This window comes from Lithobates pipiens, unplaced genomic scaffold (assembly GCF_037356315.1).
Source record: "Lithobates pipiens isolate NorthernLeopardFrog02 unplaced genomic scaffold, aLitPip1_a1.2 Scaffold_19, whole genome shotgun sequence".
In the NCBI taxonomy this organism is placed as follows: domain Eukaryota; kingdom Metazoa; phylum Chordata; class Amphibia; order Anura; family Ranidae; genus Lithobates; species Lithobates pipiens.
The window spans coordinates 146,384,325-146,403,543 of record NW_027507764.1 but is presented as its reverse complement, the minus strand read 5'-3'; the positions used below and the strand labels follow the sequence as shown (position 1 = coordinate 146,403,543).

The following is a 19,219-nucleotide window of genomic DNA, read 5'->3' as shown; positions in this document are numbered from 1 at the left end:
AACCCTATCTATTGTGGACCGATAGCGGTCCTTACAGAACAGCAGACTGTACCGCACTCAAGCCTATGTACCGTAGCACCCTATACCAAGTTACCAGTCCTTATAAGAACTTTTGTGGACCAAGCAGGTTGTGTGTTAGTGTTTAGCAGACTGTACGTCAGTCCCTATACCGCTGAAGGACTGCTGCAGTATAGGGCAGCGGTCAGCAGTGGTGCACGTCAACCCTATCTATTGTGGACCGATAGCGGTCCTTACAGAACAGCAGACTGTACCGCACTCAAGCCTATGTACCGTAGCACCCTATACCAAGTTACCAGTCCTTATAAGAACTTTTGTGGAACAAGCAGGTTGTGTGTTAGTGATTAGCAGACTGTACGTCAGTCCCTATACCGCTGAAGGACTGCTGCAGTATAGGTGAGCGGTCAGCAGTGGTGCACGTCAACCCTATCTATTGTGGACCGATAGCGGTCCTTACAGAACAGCAGACTGTACCGCACTCAAGCCTATGTACCGTAGCACCCTATACCAAGTTACCAGTCCTTATAAGAACTTTTGTGGACCAAGCAGGTTGTGTATTAGTGTTTAGCAGACTGTACGTCAGTCCCTATACCGCTGAAGGACTGCTGCAGTATAGGGCAGCGGTCAGCAGTGGTGCACGTCAACCCTATCTATTGTGGACCGATAGCGGTCCTTACAGAACAGCAGACTGTACCGCACTCAAGCCTATGTACCGTAGCACCCTATACCAAGTTACCAGTCCTTATAAGAACTTTTGTGGACCAAGCAGGTTGTGTATTAGTGTTTAGCAGACTGTACGTCAGTCCCTATACCGCTGAAGGACTGCTGCAGTATAGGGCAGCGGTCAGCAGTGGTGCACGTCAACCCTATCTATTGTGGACCGATAGCGGTCCTTACAGAACAGCAGACTGTACCGCACTCAAGCCTATGTACCGTAGCACCCTATACCAAGTTACCAGTCCTTATAAGAACTTTTGTGGAACAAGCAGGTTGTGTGTTAGTGATTAGCAGACTGTACGTCAGTCCCTATACCGCTGAAGGACTGCTGCAGTATAGGGCAGCGGTCAGCAGTGGTGCACGTCAACCCTATCTATTGTGGACCGATAGCGGTCCTTACAGAACAGCAGACTGTACCGCACTCAAGCCTATGTACCGTAGCACCCTATACCAAGTTACCAGTCCTTATAAGAACTTTTGTGGAACAAGTGAGTTGTGAATGTTTAGCAGACTGCAGCAGAAGGGCAGCAGTCAAGTATAATATCCTTTCTATATTTGGAAGAAAGAATATTATACATGTACAAGCCTATTACTGTACCACTGATACCAGTCCTGAAAAGAACCTTTGTGGAACTAATAATAACAGCAAGTCTTTAAAATTACCCTCACTGCCTGACAACACTGCTTCCTTCCTGTCCCTATACAAATTGGCAAAAAAAGAGAACGATTAGTGGTTACTGGAACAGCTCTTTTGTGGACCTTGATAGTAACAGCTAATGATGATGATGATGATGATGATGATGAAAGACTAATCTGGCTGTCCCTGTAGCATACACCGTCCTTTCCCTTTCTCTAAACTAACAAAAGACACTCAGGCTGCTGCAAGAATCAGCAGCACAGCAAACCTATCAACACCTAACACCTATACCAGTCCTGAAAAGAACTTTTGTGTACCAAATAGCTAGTGGTTTATCTCTCCCTACTCCACACAGGAACCTGTCCCTATCTTAACAGAAGAAAGAATGTAAAATGGCCACCGGATCGGGTGTATTTATAGGTTAGGGGGAATGTACAAGTGTCCATGTGCTGTCATGTCTCAATTGGCTGTCCTGTATCACATGATAAACGTGTCACCAAAGGTTAAAGTTCTTGTATACATTAAACACGTAAGTCCGCCGCGGCGAACGACGGAAAAAGGCGTTCGAACGTGCGGACCGCGAATGTCGGAAATTCGCCGCGAAACGACCGCCGGGCGAACCGTTCGGCCATCACTAGTAGCGAGCTTCTTTGGAAGAAGTATAGCAAAGCAGACCCTTATATCTGTCCAATAGAGATAATTTAACCACTTAAAGAGGAAGTAAAGTCTTCCTTTTTAATTGTACCTACAGGTAAGCCTATAATAAGGCTTACCTGTAGGTACTGTAAATATCTCCTAAACTTGCACCATTTAGGAGATATGTAATATATACGCCAACATCATCGGCGTATGCGCTCTTGAATAAATCTCCAGCCTTATATATTGGACTTGATGGATCATAGGTTGAATTTGATGGTCTTGTGTCTTTTTTCAACCTCACTTTGTACTATGTAACTATCATGATGTTGCTCCAGGCCTTCTAGACCATAGAGTTTCGTGGAGGTCATCTTTCCTCAGCTAATCTCTTTGGTTCCACCAGCCACTGCTTCTAAAAACGATCCACCAGCCAATCAGCTGCTTGGATTACTTTTAGCGGTAAGAGAATCACTGGCTGAAAAGAACAATACTGAGGTTATTGCATATTGCTGCAGCCATAACTCTGGTATTCCACTTGAAAACCATGACGTAAATTCCCAGTTAGGTGGTCTTCAAGTGGAGGTGCCATTAAACATTTAACACACTTTGGGGGCTCTAACACTCCCCCTTCATTAGGAGGATTTGGCAGGAACTCAATATGAAAGGATTCACTTTGAGGGTGACTATTAGAAGAGATAAGCTAGCTGACATTTGGCAGATGTATTCAGTTAGTGACTCATTTGAGTGCATCCAAAGCATGGAATAAAACTGGCACATCTTTTAGTAAAAACAGCACACAGTGAATGCACCAAGCACTGTTAGGCACACATTTAACCCCTTGATCACCCAACATGTTAGCCCCTTCCCAGCCAGTGTATATTTTTAGCACTGATCACTGTATTAGTGTCACTGGTTCCTACAAATTGTCAAAAGTGTAAGTTATAGTCAGATTTCCCGCCGTACTATCACAGTACAGCTATAAGTCACTGATCGCCACCATTACTAGTATAAAAAAAATCCAATATATACCATAATTAATAGATGCTAGCCAACCAATATACACTTATTTGGATTTTTTTTAACCAAAAATATGTAGCAGAGTTTACCTAATTTAACCTCTTAACCTCATCCACTCCCATGCTTCGTGTCGGTCGCAGGGAATGGAGCCCGGCACATAGAGCATCAGGCGGATGACCTGGCGGGGGACATAGCTGGGGGGGGACATTGCAGGGTCATGGGGACAAGGTAAATAACCTGGACCAGGATTCTGCAATGCAATCCTGGCTTGGGGTTACTGCTAATGGTACTGAAATGTAATCCCGAGCAACACTCAGGGTTACTGACAGGAGGGTTAATGAAGAAATTAGATATTTTTTTTTGGATATGTTTTATAGCAGAAAGTAAAAAAAAATCTATATTTTTTACTATGTGCTATAAAACATATCCATTTTTTTTTTTTTTTAAATAATCACATTTTTTAAAATCGGTCTTTTTTCATTTATAGCACAAAAAACCCAGTGATGATAAAATACCACTAAAATAAAGCTCTATTTGTATGAAAAAAAATATATACATTTTATTTAGGTACAGTGTTGCGCAATTGCCAGTTAAAGAGGAACTGCAGTCTGCTCACATAATTTGTAATAAAAACATCTTTGCCATTCTGAAGCTTCCCTCCAACCACTTTGCATATTATTTTATATATGCTGTGATTCTGTACTTGCCAGATATGCTGCAGAAATCTCCCTCCACTGAGTCTGCCTGCAGCCATTTTAACTGTGGGCAGCTGAAGCTGCTGCCTGTTTACTTCCTGCATTTACACAGACACACTGAGGCACATCTGCAGACCTGCAGCTTTCCTTGGCCCTCTTATGACTCATCCCCCTCCCTTCTGTGCAAACTCACGTGGGTGAGAGAGAGAGCTGTGGATGATGTCATAAGCCCCTAGGCTACATTCCAGCCAAGAAACATGAAGTGGGCTGTATAAGGTGTTTGCAGGCATACATTTATCATCCGAAGTTAAAACCATACCTCCCAACATTTTGAGATGGGAATGAAGGACACTTACTAGCAAACGTATGTAGACATAGGACACGCCCCTTGCCATACCCCCTTAAAGGAGAATGAACCAAAACAAAAACATTAATTAAATCCACAAGGGCTTTCTTTTAACCACTACTATTCCTTTATATTGGCTTTTAAAATTTAGAATTTGGATGGAAGGTTTACACTGGGAAACTTTTTGAAAGATAAAAACTGCATAAATTAGGGGGAAAGAGGGACATTGTTCCAAATCAGGGACAATCCCTCGAAATCAGGCACAGTTGGGAGCTATGGTTAAAACAACAAGGGCAGAAGATTTAATAGATGGAAAGTTGAAAAAAATGACTGAAGGTCCACTTTAAAGTAACGCAGTGGCAAAAAGCAAATAATGGTTTGGTCATGAAGAGGGGGGAATCATCCGGAGGGCACGTGGTTAATTTGGCAGTGAACGAATGATGTAAAGAATTTTTTTTTTGCAATGTTTTATAAAGTATATAGACAGTACTTGTTACAGTACAATGTAAAAAAAAAAATAATCTCTCTGTCTCCTTCATCTCATCTATTGAGAGAGGCAGCTTTTTTAATTTTTACATTTATAACTGGTTACTATGAGTTGCACTTAGACAGATCACATGCCCAAGGGCCACGCAGATTTCACCGATGGGGAAGTGGATTAGTAGCCCATCACGGACAACATCATGATGTATGTGTTCATGTGATCCCAGACACGTATATGCATTCTAAGGTTACCTAAATACTCTGTGGCCAGTTGCAAAGTGAATAAATGTGTTTCAATGTTCTCTAAAGTATAAAATATCTTGTTTCTCCCTTAGAAATTCAACATGTGATGGGAGCAATGAAGAATACATCCTAGAAGTGGAACAGTGTTTGTCTCCTGACCAGCTGGTAGACCAAAAGCTAATACCTGACCTAGTGAAGAGGGCAAGTAACACTATCTTTTAATTCGCTTATAATTGCATACATCGAATTTCATTCAGGTCAGGATTCCAGCAGCTTGTTTATTCTTCATAAATATAGCAATGTGTAACAGTGAGAACCTTGTTATAAAGTCATGCTGTTATGAATCATTCAGCATGACAAGATGTAGACCGTGACCATAAAAAGGAAAAAACTCATTTTGTGAGAGTATAGTTAAGAACTGTATCTTTCAAGAAGGATTTACTATCATAAACTGAGATTATTTTTTTTTTTTAAATACTAAACACATTACACTTCCCTGCTCTGTGCAGTGGTTGTGCACAGAGCAGGTTCGATCCTCTCCTTTTCAGGTCCCCCGCCAGCGCTTCTGGCTACTCCCCCTCGAGAATCACCCCCAGAGAAAGCTGCTTGCATTGGGGGCATCATTGCGTGCTCACTCCTGAGCAGCTGCTCTATGCGTCCATAAGACACAGAGCCGCGGCTCGGCAGTCCCCCGCGTTCTCTCCTCATTGGCTCACTGGCTGTAATTGGGGGGCTGCTGCACACAGAAGGCTTTTTACCTTCATACATAGAATGCATGAAAGTAAAAAACCTTGAGCCTGTAGAACCACTTTAACCTCTATTGGACCATCCCATGCCAATATACTGTGGCATAGCGGTCCTCAGGTGCGTAACTATAGGGGGTGCAGCAGTCACGACCGCAACCGGGCCCTATGATGCAGGGGGCCCATGCAGCCCCCTCTACATATGGCCGGCAGCAGCATAGGCAGTTAGGGGTCCCAGTGCACCATGCACACGGGTGGCTGGAGGTGGAGGGTGACTAGCAGAGCTCCATGCTCAACTATCGCACTGGCTGCTCTTTAGTTGTGCAGTCCTCGCATGACCTGTGTCCTCGGCCGGCTCCTCAGAGTACCCCTCTCCTGCTCCATGCATTGCCACTCAGTCTGATGTCTGTCCTCCCCAGCCAGAGTCCCGCCCCCCCCGAGTCCGGCCCACACTGCACTCCATACTTCTCCCGGGTAAACAAACTTTAAGCACACAGATGCAGTGCAGACCTATGAGAGCTCCCCGGAGGACACTGCAGGCTTGTCTGCCAGCCCCGTCCTCGCCCGTCCAGCACACTGGATGGAGCCCAGGCCAAGATGGATGAGTGCGCGGCCTACAGCTTGGTCATGGTGAGTGAGAGGATCCCATCCCCCACACACCATTACATACCCCCTCCATCTCCCCCTGGGGACAGGGACCCGTTCTCACGTGGGGACAGGGATCCCCACCTCCCCTGGGGACAGGGACCCCTTCTCACCTGGGGGCAGTAACTTCATCTACCCTGGAGAAAAGGACCTCATCTCTTCTGGGGACGGAGGCCCCATCCTGCCTAGGGACAGTCCCCCAATGGGGCACCTAAAAATAAAAAAAATAATAAAAAATAAAAACTACTGATACCAATGGTGGAACTACAGGGCTCACAAAGGTCATGCCTGTGACCACGCCCTGGAGTTCCACCGCCGGACTCAGAGGGAAGGGCCCTGGCTGGGGTTCAGGGGGGCCCTTCATGGTTTCTTGCATCGGGGCCCTGAAGGTTCTAGTTACGCCACTGGCGGTCCTCCTGCGCTAAATCATGTACCTGTCACCGAAAGACCCGCCTCGCCTCCGCTGTGATTGAACACAGCGGAAGCCAATCAACGGGTCGGGTGAACCCAATGTTCACCGCCACCCTGCAGTCATTCTCAGGGGAGGCAGAATGCTGGTAAACAAGGCAAACCGCCATTCTGTGAGCGGGGAAGATGGAGATCTTGTGATTCTGCTAAGCATGAACACAGATCTCTGTCTTCCCCCAGTCAAAGCAACCCCCACACAGTTAGAAGTATAGTCAGTGTTATCTGGTGCTCCAAATGGAGTAATCCTTATTCTGCGTACACACGACCGGACTTTCCGGCAGGCTAGGTCTGGCGGTCTTCCCGACGGACTTTCAGTGGAGTTCCAACAGACTTTCCAAATGAACGGACTTGGCCACACACGAACGGACTAAGTCCGTTCATTTTGAACGTGATGACGTAAATGGGACTAAACAAGGAAGTTCAATAGCCAGTAGCCAATAGTTTCCCTTGCGTCGTGTTTGGTCCTTAGGACCAGCACACAGACGAACGGTTTTCCAAATTTTTGTCCATCGGAATTGAGTTCGTCAGACAGATGTGAAACATGTTCTATTTCTAAGTCCGTTGGATTTTATTTTTTGAAAAATGATCGGACTAGCCCACACACAATCGGATTGTCCGACGGACTAATCCCTTTGGACCTAGTCTGCCGGGAAGTCCGGTCGTGTGTACGCAGCATTAGAGGGATAGTCTTTGGCTGTAATAGCTGTATGGTGAAGTGAGTTGGGTAGTTGGATAGTTGGAATGTTGGGTAGTTGGAATTTTGGGTAGTTGGAAAAGCAAGGGATATTAAGGGTTAAAAAGGAAGGCAGCCATCCTTCAGAGTGTGTCCAGAACTCTGCAAGACATGTAAGGGAAAAAAACACGGAGGAGGAGGCGCTGACCTGAGTGTAGTATTAAAATGATGACATTAATAGGATAAGATTAAAACACAGTTAAAAAGCACTCCCTAGGAGCACATTTAACCCTTTGATTGCCCCTGATATTAACCCCTTCCCTGCCAGTGTTATTAGTACAGCATACTAATAACAAAAAGTGTCACTTAGTGTCAGATTTGTCCGTCCACAATGTCACAGTCACACTAAAAAAAAAAATTTAAAAAATTGCTGATCGCTGCCATTAATAGTAAAAACAAACAAAAAACTAAAAACATATAGAAGAATACATATTGACCATATTTGTTTTTTTGCAATTTTTTATTGGGAATGTTTTATAGCATAAATTAAAAAAAATATTTTTTTCTAAATTCTCAGTCTTTTTATGTTTATAGCACAAAAAACACCACAGAGGTGATCAAATACCACCAAAAGAAAGCTCTATTTGTGGGAAGAAAAGAACATACATTTTGTTTGGGTACAGCGTCACGCAATTGTCAGTTAAATGCAGTGCCGTATTGCAATAAATGGCTTAGTCATGAAGGGGGTAAAACCTTCCAGGCCTGAAGAGGTTAAGGGTGGATCGTTTAGGTAAAGTGGGTAGAGTCTATGCTGTTTAGATGAATTGGTTTAGGCATGGGTAATAAAGTACTCCTAAACCCAAGTTTATACATACATGTACAGCATTGCAGCTTACCAATCCTAAATAGGGTGGCTTCAATTGTTTTCTTTTTTCAGGCTAAGAACATTTTCTACAAGTACAAAAAATACATGTTGATCCTGACAGAAATACAACGCCCTTGTCACTTCCTGTGCACTAAACTGAAATCTTAAGCAGTGTTTGCCGTCTCCCAAGTAATCTTCTGTGAACTATAGAACAACTCCCCCCCCCCCAAAAATGAATTGAGTAGAGGAGTTCTGTAGTACACACGTCCTGTCCTAGGCTGACAACACTTCTCCTTCATAGATATAGTAAAGTGAGGAAGCACTGTCACAATAGGTTCTAGCAGGATTACCAGATGAAAATAAAGAAAAAAGCCTGAAAAAAACAAGAAAACAAATGCAGTCACCACATCTAAGAACTGGTATGCTGCAATATATTCTATTTTTATTCTTGGATTTAGATACACATCACTGTATATATTATCCACAAGTGTTTCCAATGCCAGTTTATGTTTAAAAGTTATCTGTAGTCTTTTTCATAATCCAAATATAAAAAGTAATTATGATCAAACTAATACCAATAATCTTTTCAGGATGTTTATAGAAGAACTATAGACAAAAATTTTTTTTTTCATTTGGATAGGGTAAGGAAGGGTTATAACCCCTGTCATTTTTTTGCTTTGTGGGTTCCATTGGGGAGATTTCCCTTCACTTCCTGTCCCATAGCCAAAACAGGAAGTAAAAAGAAATCTCTTCAAATTAAGGGAATCCCTTGGATCCTCCCAGGTCACCAGAACTAGTCTCCTCATTGGAAGATTTCCCTTTCATTACTTTTCTAGGTAACAGCAAACACTATAGCTTACACTATTATATCAGCTCACAGTTTTCTGTGTCAGTGGTGGAAATGACAATCCATCCCAGGGGCAGAGGAGAATTCTTCTTCACTCTGTCCAAAAAAAAAGGATTGCCTTTATTTATAGTTTAACTACCTGACATCCGTGCTATGGCCGAATGACAGCCACAGCGTGGATGTGAATTTCCAGGAGGCCGTCATATGATGCGGAGCGCGCTGTGATCACCGAATCACCGAGACTCAGATGACCACCGATCTAAGTAAGGGGCCGGTCCTGACCATTACCATGTGATCAGCTGTCAGCCAATGACAGCTGATCACATGATGTAAACAAAAGCTCAGTGATCGTTTTCTTTTTTCTCCTCACACTGATCACCGGCTTATCTTAAAGGGACATCAGTCCCTAAGAGGAAGAGGCAATTATGCCTCATTTATACCGACCAGCAGTGCCCACAAGTGCCACCTATCAATGCCCACAAGTGCCACCCATCAATGCCCACCAGTGGTGCCAAACAGTGCCACCTAGAAGTACTGCCTATCAGTGTAATCAATCAGTGCCCATCACTGCCACCCATCAGTGCCCATTACTGCCACCCATCACTGCCCATCAGTGCCATGGTAAAATTGGTCTGCATGGCTGTGATCCCAGAAGGAAGCTTCTTTTAAAGATGATGCACAAGAAAGCCCATGAACAGTTTGCTGAAGACAAGCAGACTACGGACATGGATTAATGGAACCATGTCCTATGGTCTGATGAGATCAAGATAAACTTATTTGATCCCAGCTGGTGTCAAGAGTGTGTGGCGCCAACCAGGTGAGGAGTACAAAGACATGTGTTTCTTGCCTACAGTCAAGCATGTTGGTCAGAGTCTCATGGTCGGGGGCTGCATGAGTGCTGCCGGCAATGAGGGGCTACAGTTCATTGAGGGAACCATGAAAGCATCTTGTTAGGTATGGTCTAATCTGACTGACAAGTGAAATGTCTACAGGCACATAAAAAGGTCAAAAAATATTTAAATGCAATTTGTACATTAATTTTTCATTGCCATATACCTGCCACCAAATTGAACTTGTCTTTGTCACATCCATGTAAAGGTTCAAAACAGAAGTACATTATACACTCATCATTTTATGTATGTCTTATCTTTTATCTTCTATTTCATCCAAATTCCAAGAAAGGTCATTTGTACTTTTTCTTTGTAATTATATTTTGCAATCTGCTATACAGACTTTGATTTTAACAAGTGTTTTGATGTCTGGAGCTAGTAGGTTCAGGGCTAAATCAATCCTTGCACAGCACCAGAAAATGGGAACAATTACACTTATGAAATTGTAATCTAATGTACCAAATAGCTTGACTTGTATTTGTGCTTTTTCCTGCGTGTCGCAGGAATTCAGTAAATACCTCTTCAGCTATGATTGACATAATTGTGTATCTCAATACCCAAAAAATATTTCCAATCATTTTTTGCTTGGATTATTTTAGCATCCATTTAGGTCTATTGTAAGATGCATGACTCAATCAGTCTGAATAGTACAAAAAGTAGCATAAAACATGTCAACTGTTTGACCTTCACAACTAGCTTCTTTTTACTAAATAATATTAGGATAGTAAAGCTTTATTTGTCACAAACATTAACATTTTGACTAAAATGGGAGTTACAAAAGCAATGATAAGCTCTCTCCTGCTGGTTAATTGCATGTTTTTAATTTCATATCATTCATACAGTAGAAATGCTGTAAGAGTTGGGATGCATTAAGATGAAAAAAGTTTAGCTTTAAATAGAAAATCTACTTAGCAATAAAGAAAAGGGATCTTCAGCGGAGGAGGGGGATTTGTTTTATACAGTTTAATGGTTCCATAAGCCACTGTGAATGTGCATTCTTCCATTATGAAGTATAAAAAAATGTTAATGATAGTCTTAATTTACAGTGGAGATGCTTGTGTCATCCTATTAGCTTCCATGGAATATTTTTTTAAACCTGCTTTATGTGCCTGCACACAGGTAGAGAAGTACAGACTGATCTCATGCTAATATGAACAGATTGCTGGTTAGACGTAAGGACAAATATAACTGGAATTCAAAACACATGCTGCTTTTCAATATGCTGTTCTGATGCATAATCAACTGGTGCCAAGTCTATCTTCTAGACTGATTCTGGATCTATCTGGACCATCCTTTCCCCACTCTTTGTTATGAGAAAGTATTTTGGATCTCAGAGAACCCCTAAAGATCTCAGAGAACCCTTAGATCTACCGTCCACAAGAAATAAACCTAAACTGTAAATTGTGGATATAAGACTCAAAAAAATATATAATATGTGGCATACTTAACGTATTGGACAGCCAGGGTGTCACGGTTTGGAGTCAGGCTCAGTAGCTATAGCAGCATATCAGGTATCACACAGATCACCCTGGCTGATGACAGGGGTTCACCTGAGGTGCGGGGTCTAAGCACTCTTCGCCAGAGCTCCTGATGGTGGAGATGGGCTTTGCTGCACATTAGTTCCAGGTCGCAGTGCTCAGGATAGCCCCACCAGGAGGTGAGCAAGCCGGGGTCCAGTAGCAGGATTTCCGGTAGCAGATATAGCAGGTAGGGATCAAGCAAAAGTGTAGTCAATAAATAAGCCAAAAGTCAGTAACAAATAGTTGCAAGTTGGGATTCCGCAGAAGCATAGTTGAGGAATGAGCCAAATGTCGGTAACGAATGGTAGCAAAGATACGGTTGGCAGCAGGAGAGACAGGAGAAAGATATTGGCTGGTGAAGGCACAATATTCTGGCAACCAGGAAGTGCAGAGACATGGCTTAAATCAGGAAGTTCATGGGAAGAGCAAAGGGTTTAAGGTTCAAGACAAACAAGATTCAAGATGAGCAGTCAAGGAATTGTCTAAGGAACTATCCAGGTCCTACCACAGGGCTGCACTGCATGATAATTTTATGTTTAGTACCTATAATTAATGACACAAATAATAATAATGGCCAAAGAGAAACAGACAGTGAAACGTGTGGTGCTCCCTCAAATTGGTGGTCATTGGAAAAGTGAACTTTTACATTGATAGCCACTGGAAAAGTGCCCCCCTACACTGGTGGCCAGTGGGAAGGATGCTCCTTACATTGGCGGGACAGTCGGAGGAATAGTGTCAGTGGTAGTTTATTTGAGAGGTAGAAATTGGTCATTGTTTACGGAACCCCTATCAACCTGGAGAAATAACACAAGAAAAAGGAGAGGGACATCAGCCCTGTGCATTAACAAAAGCACTATTTCTTGAAGTAAAAACACATATATACTCACAAAATCAAAATGTTGGTGAACATGGAATAAAACTCAAGCCACTATTTAGACCCAAGGATGAAATGTCCCGTACAATGCCTAGACGACCCCCTTGGAGGATGCACTGGCTAATGCATTTTGGGGGCTATACCCCCTTCTTTATAGCTGCACAAAACCTGTGTGCTCTTTCTTTTCTTGTTTTGTTATTAGAAATAGGGACCTTTCCCAATCTAAAGAGGACAGCAAAATCTGAAGTGTTGTTGGACACCCAACAAAATCCCTTTGAAGATTTATCTTTTTATCTTTTTTTTCTTGGCCACTGGTTTGAATGGTTAAAGACAGTTTACTCTGTTTCACATCACTTTAGCACTGATGTGTTATTTTGTCAACCCTAGTTGAGAAAGGTCACTTTTATAGGACCATGTGCCTTGCCAACTGAACTTAAAGTTCAAAAGTTAAAACCAAAAACTAAAGTTTTACAGTACCTATGTGAAAGGAATAGTAAAACAAGGGGTTCAAGTTCCGGGGAGCCCATATGGTTACAGGATTAAAGGTCAGGAGCCTTTGTGCCTATCTTGCATCAGGGGCCATGTATGGCATGCTACACCACGGCTCTGTTACAAGTGGTACACCCCTGACCACTGTTGCCTGTATGTGAATACATAAAAGATATTTTTAAAGGAAAAGACAAAACAGGTAATATACATAGATGTATGAATACACAACAAGAATATGTATGAAAACACAGCAGTCTATATTTTCATGACAGTTATCCTTTAAATATCACAGTGCAAATATATTGTAGTTAAGATCTGACAGATGTAAGCATTTCAGTTGTCAGTATCTGCTTTAAAGGATCAGTACACTTGTAAAATTTAAATACATAGCTTCACAAGTGCTGGGGTGATGAGAGGAACTGCTGATATAGAATATTGGCAGTCCAGCAGAATTGTCTTCAGTTTTTTTGGTTTTCTGTTAATGGCAGAGTGATTGGACAGTCATGAAGCCTAAAACCCAACCATCATTAACACTGAGATATAGGGGTTAATTTACTAAAAGCAAATAGGCAGTTCAATTTGCAAGGGAATTTCCCCAGAGTTTAGTTAATGTGGGGAGGTTTCACTTTTAAAAGAATACCTGATCATGTGCTAGGCAACATGTGTAAAACACAAGGCTTGCGCACCAAATTCAGCCCGCCAAGCCATTTCATGTGCTCCTTGTACCTTTCCTGCATCTGTGGCACCCCCTCATCTCCACTCCCACCTTGTCTCAGCAGTCGGCAGCAGAGAGGAGTACAGAACTCCTCTGTCAGATCCTGTGCTTCTCAGTGCAGCCATGGAGAGGCTTGTCTCTGCCCCGTCTCAGCTTACGACGGCAGAGAGGTGGATAGGACTCGACCTACAGATCCTGTGCCTCTCTGTACAGCCACAGTGCCCCCTCATCTCCGCCTCCCTGGTCTCAGCATTCAGCAGACTCTAGCAACTGATCCCAGTCCTCCCCTGATCCTCCTCCTGACCCTGCACTTTCTAGTTCCCAGATACACCCCAGCTTCTTCCCGGCAGCAGCACAAGGTAAGGGAGTGTACTGTGATGAAAGGGAAGGTGGGGGACTCTTGACTTCTGATGTTGTTAGGGCTCTTGACTTCTGATCTAAAGGGGGAGGGTTGGGTGGTCTGGACATCTAATCTAACAGATACAACCGGCCCTTTGAGAGCAACCATAATGATGATGCAGCCTGCCCTGAAATTGAGTTTGACAAATAAAAAATAAAAAAACATAATTTTGCTTTCACCTAATTGGATCATGGAAGTTATCAGAACTTCACTAAGCTCTGGGGAAAACTGTCTTGCAAAGTGCAACTTTCCTTGCAAAGTGAAAAGTCTATTTGCCTTAAGTAAATCAACCCCATTGTATCTTCCAAATACAAATGAGGTATAAACACATACTGTATATGTAAATAGTTCAAGGCTATCTCAAGTATCTAACATTTTGTATTTCTGTCACTGCATTGTGCCTATGCCCCATAGCCATTTTTGATGCAAGTGTTGTAAGGTGAAGGTATTTACAGCTCCTGGGTATATTGGCCAGCATCAGGGCTTTATTTACCATGATAATTCTGATTTGTAAGGGCTTGCGTACCTGAGTGTTGGTTTCCTGGGTTTGGCGGACATTTGAAATGCAGATGTGTAGATGACAGTTCAGAGGCTGCATGTGACCTACATTGCGTTGGGTTTATTTGGATTCAGCACATCCTATTGAGGTGCATTTGGATTGTGGATAAAATAAGTCAAATGCAGTCTTTTCTTGTCAAACACTATGTTTTGCATTCAAATGCATGTAAGTAGCATTTAAGTAGCACTGCATTTGAATAGAAAAGACTGCGTTTAACATGACCTCCAGCCTACAGGAGTCCACAATCTCAAGAAGGGCAGTAAAGGTGTTACCATAACAAACAGTATTCCGTTTTTATATTTTAACCTACAGCAAAAAAAATTACAACTGAAATATGGCTGGTTTCTAAGGGCACCACTTGCCTTCACCTCCAGATATGCAGGCTACCCAATATATCACTAAGGTAACTGAAGTGGAACTAATCTTGACTGGCCTGAAAAATTGGGACACATACAGGCACTAGTTCTTTCTTGGCACGTATACTTCAAAAACTAATAGTAATGCAGAGGGAGTACATTCTAAATGTTATTGCCTTTGAAGTTGTTGCACCCAATTTCAATCCAATATTATTGAGAGATGGATACTTTGAGCTCATGTTGCTTATCCTTCCATTCCCTCAGGCTCAGAGTAAATTAAGTTCCTTAGCTTTATGGTGTGGTTTCCGTTACATAAATACTTGAATATGCAATAAATAAATATATATTTAAATATGAAATATGGATTCCTATAGAATTTCTGCTGTTTCATTAGACAGGTTTTTATTTGTGCAGTAATATAATTAAAAATTATTATTGACATTAGTATAAAATGTCTTAATAAGAGTACATGTATTAATGCCTGAAAATGTATCCTTGTGTTTAGGCAGCTCTCAAATCATTATGCATCAGTAATCGGACATAATGATAATGCTCACTACAGTGTCCAGAGAATAAAAACATAATGCACAGTTTATAAGTTATGGTTTTAGTAAAATCTCTAGCTTCCTACCAGGGCCAGATTAACATAGGGGCTATTGGAGCTACAGCTCCAGGCCCCTTACCTCAAGATAGGCCCATTTGCCAAAGAAAAAAATCAGAAAAAAAAGATTGACTTTGAGGGTTGTGGCTCAGCAACCAGGGGTTACATTTGGGGGTTAGGTAGCTGAAGACCTACCCCACCACTGATCAAAATATGGGGCTCCTATCATTTATGGTTCCAGAGATATGGGGCTCCTTGCACAGCCTGTCAGAAGCTATATACGGAGCGGCCAGTTTAAATACAAGCCGTTTGTAGCAGACTGAGAGGATGAGCACATAGCGCCTCTCCTCACTTCTTGTCAGTGCCACTGAACTCAATGGACAATCTGGCGGGTCCCGGGCGCTTCCATTTTCAACCTGTTCTTCCTTCCGGGTTCTGTGCCTTCAGTCACTTGCCTTGGCCGGGCTGCATTGCTGTCATTCCCACGCATGCTCATGTGCATCCTCTCTCTCTCATCCCCCCTCTCTTATTTATTTTTATAAAAAGCCCCACCAAAATCCTCAGCACCAGGCCCAAGATGTTCTTAATCCAGCCCTGCTTCCTACATAACTATCTATGTTCCATAGGCCATTTCTTGAGCCTTAACGTGCCAGTGCTAAAAAATTTCTGCAAAACCCCTTAAAGAGGTTGTAAACCTCCGGGAAACCCCCCCCCCCCCCCCTGCAAGACAAAGGCATAATGAGTTAGTAAGCATCACATACTAGCTTATTATGAAATACCTCCGAAGGATGCCCTAAATTTGAGTTGGCACTCCGAGTACACAGCCGACATCTTCCACCGGAGTTACTTCCAGGTTCGCGGCTCCGGAGCTGTAATTGGCTGGAGCCGCAATGATGTCACTCCTACACATGCATGCGGGAGCCGCCAGTCACAGCACGAGTCCTGAAGAAATGCCACCAGTGGCAGCAGTGCATATACTGAATATCTCCTAAACTGGGCAAGTTTAGGAGATATTCACGGTACCTATAGTTAAGCCTTGTTACAGGCTTACCTGTAGGTAAAAGTGGTGTAACAGGGTTTACAACCACTTTAAACACAAGTCGTATTCGAGTTTTCATTTTGCAAGTTGGATTTAAACTTGATCAGTGGATGTAAAGCAGTATGGAGAGTTCACATTACAAATTTTTTGATACAGGAGATCCATAATTTGTAAGATTTTTCTACCAATTTTGTTTCAGGAGTTTTTGAGATATCTGATGTGAGACCTTGATCTCAGGGACATAATGGCTTCTGTGTCTTGGTACTCTGTCCACAAATAAGTAATACATGGCGTGTTTTTGGGATTCTGAAGACAACGGTATTTTTAAAAAAATAGCTTTACATTGTACAAGAGCTTTTGTATTTTTTTCACTCATCAGACCAACTTTAAAGTGCAACTCCAGTATAAGCAGTTTTCTTTTTAGTTTTTAGAAAGTTGGCAGCATGTGTTTAAAGTCATCACCTTTCAACCTACTGTTTATATACACTCACCTATCCGGCACTGTACCAACAAAATACCCAATGTTGGATCTCAGAGGGATCAGGGATTTCATCCTTTTTGTAATTTTGCAGTGGTGGCACGGAAGACGGAAGGGCTGGGGAATTCTGGAGAGGTGAGTATAACATGGGTAGTGGGTGGGCGTTAGACCTGGTTGGTGAGGTGACAAAATATGAAAGGGAGTAAGCAACAATGACTATTACAAAATGCATTACTAGGCAAAAAAAAAGTAAAGGATTGTCTATACATGACATTGGCATTATAAACTCTGAGATTTATTGAAAATGGGACATTGAGTATACCACATGATTAAGAAAAACAGCTAAATATAATCGATTGGCAAGGGACAACACCATTCTTGTAGGGATAAGCTGGCCAAAGATGGTGCAAAAAAACAAAAAAAAACAAAAAAAAAAACCTGATTCCTCTATCCAAACAAACCTTGCCAGGACATTGTATGCTGAAAGAGTGACTCTTAGCTGTCAGAATACACTGATCAGTGGCTGCAGCCATTGATTGCCAACATTTTTCCAGCTAGTCCATTCCACAGAAGTCGATCTAACAATAGACTTCTGTCAAATGGGGATGGCTAATCATGGATTGAATTTCGACTGGTCAATGCTGAACTGGCCGATTTTTGATCTGTCTATGGCCACCTTAAAAAATATGCATATTCTAATTATATCGACTTTTAAGATTTGATCTGAAAAAAAATCATTCTGTCCTAGCCCAGTTGACTCTGACTTTTTGGCCAAGGTTCTGTATACACAGTGGTGAGTAACGAAACAACTAGAATGAATATGGCGATAGAAATCAGGACAGTGGGAAGCAAGTATACCCAAGTAGGCTTTTGCCCACTATAAACTAAATAAATCAGGCCCATTGGGGTGCCTAAATCCAAGTCACTGATGTATGTTACTAGCTGTAAAAGTCCCAATTATACCCTATAGATGAATGTAATAAGATGTGATTGCATTTATGAGAATTACATTTAGTGCTTTTGTCTTTAAAAGAAGTAATGATGTACCCTTTCTCATTTATGTTCTCAGCGGTAGTGTGAACAAAATATTTTGTAACAAACTCAATTTAAGTGCTTGTAGTTTTCTTTATAAATGTGGGAATACAGTGTAACAGTTCCCAATATAAAATCATAGTCCAAACAAACATGACCAACCAACATTTTTAGGTTTGGTTTATGAAGTAAAACATTGTTATAGGTTAGACGTTGTTTCCCCACTAATATTAAGTCTAAGTGGGTTGCATTCTTGCAGATCATATATCATGCTGTGAAAAAAGCACTGTCCAAAGAATGAAAAATAAAATCATTGATCTGTTTATCAAAGGACTGATACTGAAATATATTTCCATTGCTAACATACATTTCACAGTTTATAATCAGTCACCTATATACAGTATGTAAATATTGTGTATGGAAAATGCGATCTTGTAAAAATGTAACTTTTCTTGCTACTATGGAAGAAAATTCCTGTGGCTAACCTCGTGTAGAATGCCTTAGGTTCTTGTAACAAAGACAAGCAACCACAGTATTGGAGAATGGAATATTGGGTAATTTAACCCAGTACATGTTAATCACTGCAGAGTCCACCATGCTTAGGAGTCAGTACATTGTTGCTACAAATTGTATAGCCTTAATTTATCACAGCTGTGGTTAATAAATACACATTTTTAGTGAAGGTTCACATATAAATATTCTCACTATATAAATTACTCTTTTTGTGAAAAATGAAAACTATATAATGGGTATACATTGTAAAAAAAAATTTCTTCTCAGTAATTTCCAATGCATATTTATTGTAGAACTATCCTTATACTTAACTATCCTTATATTAAATACACTATAGCAAGAACCTGTATATCATGTAATCAGTTGGCGGTTTTTAGTATTATGACAGCATTACAATGACATTACCTTATGTATTTCAAACACTAACCCCTGTGTCTTCCCATTTTTCCAACCTTGCCCTTTTTGGTTATGAAACTTAATATTGGATTCTTAACTGATTTGGTCTATTTTTCACATCCTTAAGAAACACGTCATGCAATATTAGAATATTATGCTTCACCATATATCAGACCACTGTGTTTAAATCTTTATTCATTTGTTTAATTCATTGTTGTTACTTACATTTTACCAAGTGGCCAATCGTGCTTCATTTTGGACTTGCCCTACATTGATTTTGACTTTTATTTTGTTTCTGGTATGTGTTTTTGCCCTGTATTAAAA

The 19,219-nt window shown here is 41.6% G+C and overlaps 1 protein-coding gene across 2 annotated transcripts in view; it reads left to right on the top strand.

Moving 5' to 3' along the window:
* Window positions 1-19,219, top strand: part of RFTN1 (raftlin, lipid raft linker 1) — a 477,341-nt gene that overhangs the window by 302,752 nt on the left and 155,370 nt on the right. For both annotated transcript variants that reach the window (XM_077491379.1, XM_077491378.1), the window contains one exon: window positions 4,885-4,993. In XM_077491379.1, coding sequence (XP_077347505.1) covers window positions 4,885-4,993 — 109 coding nt within the window. The remainder of the gene's footprint in view (window positions 1-4,884; window positions 4,994-19,219) is intronic.